At 40.1% G+C, this 6,963-nt stretch overlaps 1 protein-coding gene across 1 annotated transcript; it reads right to left on the bottom strand.

Annotated features, from left to right (window-relative positions):
• Nucleotides 1–1,154: 1,154 nt before the first annotated feature.
• Nucleotides 1,155–6,712, bottom strand: LOC123024671 (transcription cofactor HES-6-like). The gene is made up of 4 exons (XM_044432687.1): nt 6,650–6,712; nt 5,410–5,505; nt 5,197–5,275; nt 1,155–1,564 (listed from the first exon to the last, which is right to left on the bottom strand). Exons 1-4 carry the CDS (start codon nt 6,710–6,712, stop codon nt 1,155–1,157), a joined length of 648 nt encoding a protein of 215 aa, XP_044288622.1.
• Between the last annotated feature and the right edge of the window lie 251 nt (nt 6,713–6,963).

Below are 6,963 nucleotides of genomic sequence, written 5' to 3'. Positions count from 1 at the left end.
CAATTAGTATGCAGAATGTTTGTTTAAGTAAGGGATCCCTTTCCCTTGCCCTTTACTTTTAACTGAAAAGCACTTCCAGTTGCTTTCAAGCCATAGCAACCAAACATTACCGGTCAAGTTTGGACTCTGCCTACACTTGTAAGCAGAGTTTTTTTTCCCTGTCATTCTTGTCTTGTGAGTTGGGCTTGCCTGGAGTTCTGAGCCACTATCCGGCTGTGTTCAGGAGGGCATGGAGGGAGCACATTCTCTTAATAAAATGAGACGTGTGTTGCAACTGCAGGGAATCCTGTGTGGGACTACTGGGTGCAGTTTATAAACAAACAAACAAACTACTGGGAGTAACACAAAGAAGAACAGAAACCTAGCTGTAAATAGGTATTGAACCAATACTTCCCTTTAAGAAATAATGTTTTGGCCTAGAGTTATTATTATTGCACTCAAAACTCCCAAGAGTTTGTTGTTTTCTTCTCGGTGTTTATTACTCCTCCATCAAGCCTTTGTCTGTGTCAGGAGCCTCCAATTTTGGGGGGCCAGTGGGGACATTTGAAAGTTTGAGAATGTTTGGGGTCTTTCACCAAATGCCAGCCATGGGGCTTGCCCATTTATAACACATGTGGGTATCTCCAGTCACAAAACACTCATTTCTTGGAAAGCAAACTGGTAAGATTGAAAGAAAAGTATCTTCCTCCTAACAAGCAGAAATGGACTCTGAGCTCCACTCTTTTGAATAATAAAATTCCAGCTAGAATAATAAAATATATGAAAAGCTTAAGAAAGAAAATTAAATGGAACTGAGAAAAGTAGCTGTATGAACCCAGAACGAACACAAACATTTCATTGTTGCCTCTATTTTTATTAATCCAGTTGTTAATTTTTTTAATAACGTGAAAAAAAGAACATTATGTAAGTCATGTACACTAAAGAAAGCCCAAGAGAGATTCTATTAAATAATTTAGATGCATTAAATAAATACAATATAATAGCAGCCTTCTACAATGCAGGCTACGTAGAGGTTTACTTCGGCCTGAAGTACCCTGGTCTTTAGTACACCTACAGGAGCAGACCTGCTCCAAAAAGTGTTTTAAAGAGACATATCTATAAGATACATATAAAAGAGGGTCTAAGGTTAAAAATAAGTTTCTTCCAAGACATTTTTACCATGGTCTCCACATGTCTAAAGACCCCATACTGACACTGCCATGTGCAAAACGGGGTTGCAGAATCTGGATAGGAGGTGACGACTCATGCTGACTGCAACGTGAGGGCAGCTGTGGCTGAAACGACTTTTTCACTCCCTGTTTCTCTTCCGTGGGGGAGACCAGCTCCTGAGATTGGTTGGATCCTGTTGTGCTCCTCTTGCCACTCCCTGGGGCAGCAGAACTCAAGTCTGCCTTGCGGGTTTCCCCATTAGATCTGGGCAAGGATTTCAGCAGGTGCTTTAGCAGACGTGCTCCAAGGGTCTTGTCCATCCATTCACAAGTGAGGAGGAGGTTGTGCACTTCATGCATACACTGAATATATCCAGTGCTGAATCTCTGCTGAGCTTCCAGGCCCATTTTAGAATCTGCTTTATACAAATGAAAGATGCTTCTAGTCACTAAATGTATACAGTCAAGTCTTTTATTTATAAATATAGCAGCATGTACATAATATGGGAGACAACCAGAAATCACCCCCAAATTCAGATACCTTATTGGGCTGACCCTTTCCCATAATAGTGGGAATTATTCTGAAGCTATGCATGTAATCTCAGGTTCCAGTTTTCAATTATGTATAGGCTTTTAATTGTGATATATTTGCAGTCTGGAGTGGGATGAGGTAGGGATTAGAAAACCGTATGAGCGTTCTTTTCTGCAGAGTATTAAATGTAGTTCTAAACCTCTTGCAAAACTCTAGCAGAATTAAGACAGTATATGGCACTGAGTTAGTAATACAATGAGAGTTCCACATGGACGTTTGCTGAGCGTCACTGATACAAATATGTACGGTCATGTGGATCTTTCTCTCTTAACCAATACTCTCTCTCTTGGGTGGTTGTTACCAATGTGGTGGGAAAGACCTGTCTATTCAACCCTGCCAAGCCTACATGGCTCCCCCATGTGGTTGGGTTGTTCCACAGGGAAATAGTTCCTGCATCTCTATGGCTCCTAGTGGAAGGAGGCCTTTGTCTCCCACCTTCATTTCCTCACCTGTTTGTATCAGATGCAGCACAAAAGTTGCACTACAGATGAAATAGCTCACAGAAAATGGTAAGCAAGCAGCTTGTATGTCAACACAGGTTCCACCTTCCTTTCTTGAACTTCACTTTACTTTATTAAACACACATTCTGTTGTCCAGGATAGCAAGCTAGCTCAATAATCTGTGTTAGTATATTAATTTGGTATACTTTTTAGAAGCACAGATCCTTAGCTCATCATTAAGTGCCTTTGATCAATCCAAATTGCACATTTTAATGCACAGTACTTTGTCATTCCATTTATTAATATGTTTCTCATAATAAACCTTTTCCAGATAGTTCTGGAGGTCTATGCCCTTTTGGGTTAACAATATCTTACCTGCTTACACTGATGTTTTAGGTTGTATCCAATGCTAGTCCTACTTAGAGCAGACTCACTGACAGGGATAAAAGCTAAGTTTAACTAACACTGGACACAACCTAATGTTTTTAAACAGTTCCATTGTTAGCAATTCTACCTATGAAAGGAGCAGTCCTAAAGTCTCACTGCTCACAGCATCCATATAGGTGGCTGAAGATAGCTGGAAATTGTAGGATATTTTTTTCTTTTTAAACTTGTATAGAAATGCATCCCTACCAAACCTTTAATGGCACAACCTATTGCTTTTAATGTTGTGACAATATTCATTTAATCATTGTTAAGCCATTTATTCCTCCACCCTCCCACCCCAATTTAGGTACCTTAAAATATGAAGAATAGTACCAATTACTTATTGGGAATACCTTTTTAAAGCTGCCCATGATCCTGACATACTATTAAATTATTGTGGTACAGAAATTATTTTATCTACAATACACTACACTTATATAAGCATAAGAATCAGCATAAGAAGCATAAGTTTGCAGGGCTGAGCCATAGGCAGCCATCAAGTTATGGCTTTTATTGGTTATGGCTTTTATTACTCAGGCATAGCTCCTACCTGGGCAGGAATACTTTATAACCCATGCTGTTGAGAAGAAACCTATTGATGTTCTGGACAGACCCATCTCAGTATATCTGAAGTATTTACTGAGGAGGGAATGCTGTTGGCATGCATCTCCCATTAGCACAAGCCGACATAGCCAATGGCAAGGGACCATCGGGATGAAATCCAACAACATCTGGATGCTTACACACTCCCCATCACTGGAGATGCTCCAGGGCATAGCCTTGCAAGCTCAAGCTGTGTCTCTTCCCAGCCATTCCCAGGTCTAGCCGTGACACTGGTTGTTTTGAGAAACTGCAGCCTCACAAACGAAACGAGTATTGCAGCAATAATGAGTTTTAAAGAAAGACAATAACTGCCATCAACACTGTATTAGAATAGCCAATATGCAATATTTTATTAGCATAACCAGTAGAGGAAAGGTGGGGTGCATCTCTCAAATTTTAAGCATTGACATTAGCTCCCAGAATAGGCACATCCAGTCAGCAGATTCCCTCCCTCTCAACTGTTAGGAATATATAGTAAGAAGGAAAGGACTTTGTTAAATCATGAACATACTTTCATGGTGTTATACCAACTCTTGTCATGAACCTTTACAGCATGGACCTGGGAAAATATGTGAGATACTGGCATAAGATGCTATCATAAGTATATGAGGACTGCAAAACTGGAGTGTGAACCCCACCCTCCCAAACTGCTGTATGGATTCACCTGTAGAGCTTATCCAGTGATGTGGGGAATGTGTGCCATGGATGCTTTTCAACCCCTGCACAACGGGCTTGCACGTCTAGCAATAAGTATAGGGAAGGCCATGGTTCAGTGGCAGGGCATGTGCTTTGCATGCAGAAGGTCTTAGTTTCAATCATCAGCATCTACTAGAACGGTTGGAAAAATTCCTGCCTGAGATTCTGGAGAGGTCTTGCGAGTAGGGGGCTGCTTCCTAAGTTTCATTGCAAGTTTCTACTCAAAGAATATAGCACAAAATCAACTCAAACATAAGTGATGACTGCATGGTTTTAAATTGTTTTTAAGAACATTAAACAAGCCACACCGGAACAGACCTCGTTCAGCTGTGTGTTCACAGAACAGACAACTGGATGCCTTTTGGAAACCCACAAGCAGGACATCAGTGCAATGGCTTCCTCCCATTTGTTTTCACCCACAGCAGGTGCACTGTCTCTGACACTGGTGGCAATATAAAGCTACCATGACTAGTATCCATTAATAGACTTATCTTTATGCTAAAGCTGGGATAGCTATTTGTCCCTGTACAAGTTTAGTCCTATGTGTGATTACTCAGCCTCCAAACCATTTTTAACTCCAAACTAAAATAGTCATACTATAAAAGAAATGCTAGGGAGCTGTTTCACCTGTCTGCATTCATGTCATAAGCAAAAGTTGACTGATTCACAACTACATTTCACTGAAATCTTATTTTTGGGTACAAAATATTGTGGCGTAAATGCTTGGAAGATATAATCTTCCTGTAGCATTAAAGACGTTGAGTGGTGTATGGGTGTATTTCTTCAAGTCCTCAAGAAATTGTCAGAGTAGTCCCAAGCAGTGGAATCATCTGCATGTCTACTCAGAAGTTAGCCCCTTTGCACTCCATAAAACTCATTAGTAGGTAAACATATATGAAATTGCAGCCTCAGTATTTTCTAACTGGAATCAGATAATTTGTGCTTAAACCTTTCTGCACTGTATTTTTACTCTGCAACATTTACAGGATTAAAACATATATAGAATTTTCTATATGGACTATTTGTCCATCAAATAGCCATCAAATGGGACCTGTGCAAGGCTATTATTACTCAGGCATTGTTAGCTCAGTTACTATGATTCATTTAACTTCAAGCTGGATGTAGAACATCCTCCATTCTTATTCTTTCTTATTCTAATTTATTGATTTGCTTTGAACAACTTTCTCATCTTATTTGGCAGTTCCAGTTCCAGAGGTTGGAAAATACACTTCATACACAAAGGAAGGGTAAGCTGCATGAACCATTTAGGTACAAAAATCCCATACTCACCCATATTTTTGCTGTTTTGGATATTCTGAAGATGCTTTACAGTCATTTCAAGGATATCTGCTTTTTCAAGTTTAGATTGCTATTTAAAAATGAAACAGCAAAGTGGGTTTGTGACAAGGAATAAGTTTGTAAGTTTCTGAGAAACAAAATAGGAGAAGAGCGAAAGCAGATGTTTAAAAAACAACAACAGCAACAGTAACCACCTATCCTTACATCAAGCTGAAAGGCCCCAATGACCGTCTCCTTGAGCTGGTCCAAGCAATTGTTAATCCTCTCCCTCCGTTTCCTTTCAATCAAAGGTTTTCGTAACTGAAATAATGAAAGGAGGAGTGTCAGGTCATTCCACATGCAGGTTTCAGTCATATTGCAGGTCAAATCAAATGCACAACTGGGTAAGGCTTAACTGGGAAAATGCATTGAATTCTGTTCTTAAATGAGCACCCTTTTGCATTTCATAGGCATTGTGTGGCAAGATACTGTAGACTTACACTCTGTGACTTATATTAAAAGACTACAGTTGTAAAACACTTTGCTATGACCACCCATATACCCAACTTTCATCCAAATAAAATTTTAAATGAATCTAGATAGGCAAAACAAATAGCACAAACCTGTACATATTTATTCAAAGTAAATTCTGATCTGTTCAATGAAACTTAGACAAAGGTAAATGTGCACAGGTTTACAGTGTTCATATTCTCAAATAACCCTTTACCAAAGGTAGAAATAGCAATCTGTAAGTGAAATTCTGTCAGAGAGTGGGAACTGTACACATTTCCAAAACTCTTACAACAGTTTTCATGTGATGTGTTTTCCCCTTATCTCACAACGCCTTGGTCCACTGTTTATTAATAAGTTTGTGTTGTCCAGCCCATGAACTCATTCAGACAACCTTTTTGACAACCAAAGAGATTACTTGCACATATTCTTGTAAGCATTGGTTGTAGATGAATTATCACAATCAGCTGGTATCACCAGGCATTTTATTATCACATGTATCCTTAACTTGAACTACAAATGATCTAGGTTTGCTTGCTTGCTGTAAGTGTAGTCTGTGTAGATATGGCTTACTATTAGGCTATACTTGGCTATATACAATGAAAAAATGCAGCTGTTATATATATATTGTGTGTGTGTAGGTAGGTAGGTAGATTCACACACAAGCAGGGATTGTGTGCACATTACAATTATACCTTAGTTTCTGTATCAGATGGTTGCATGGACTCCTACCTAGATGTCTTCTTACCACCGCACAGTGTCAACAGGGCACTAGCCGAGACAGAAGTGATGCTCTATCAGGAGATCCTTCTTAGTGAAACCCAGTAATGGACAGCAAGCACCTGGATATAAAAGCCTTACACACACCATGCACGCTTAAAAGCTTCTGTCTATCTACAGCTAGCAGCAACTGCCTAGTGCATATATATTGAGTCATTTATAAAACGGGACCTACCTTCCTTTCCTCTTTGGTGCTGGATAGCTTCTGCACACTGCTGGTCAGGGTTGTGGCAGTCATTGTAATCCACCCAGCCTGCCCTGAGGCTTAGGGGAGGAAAGGGGAGAAAGCCCTTTGGCAGCTGGCCTTTCCCTTGCCTTCTGGGGCTTCCTCTTACATGAGTGTTGCGCTTCCCTCGCATTTATAGCCTGTTATTAGCATGTGAATGAGAGCATTGCTTGGCTGGCCCTCTTTTCCCACAGGAGGGGTTGAGGCCAGAGGCTTGTGCCCATCAATCAAGGCTGACAGGTCAGTACTTTTCAATGGCCAGA

Source organism: Varanus komodoensis, unplaced genomic scaffold (genome assembly GCF_004798865.1).
Source record: "Varanus komodoensis strain SLA01 unplaced genomic scaffold, ASM479886v1 scaffold25, whole genome shotgun sequence".
Taxonomy (NCBI): Eukaryota; Metazoa; Chordata; class Lepidosauria; order Squamata; family Varanidae; genus Varanus; species Varanus komodoensis.
This window is presented reverse-complemented; position numbering and strand designations above follow the sequence as displayed.

Bases quoted from the DNA above. Each gene is read 5' to 3' on its own strand.
- LOC123024671 (XM_044432687.1), bottom strand. From the start codon at position 6,712: ATGACTGCCACAACCCTGACCAGCAGTGTGCAGAAGCTATCCAGCACC. The intron at 5,506-6,649 runs GTAGGTCCCGTT...TCATTATTTCAG, and splicing joins GCACCAAAGAGGAAAGGAAG to TTACGAAAACCTTTGATTGA. The intron at 1,565-5,196 runs GTGAGTATGGGA...TGTATAAAGCAG, and splicing joins CCAAAACAGCAAAAATATGG to ATTCTAAAATGGGCCTGGAA.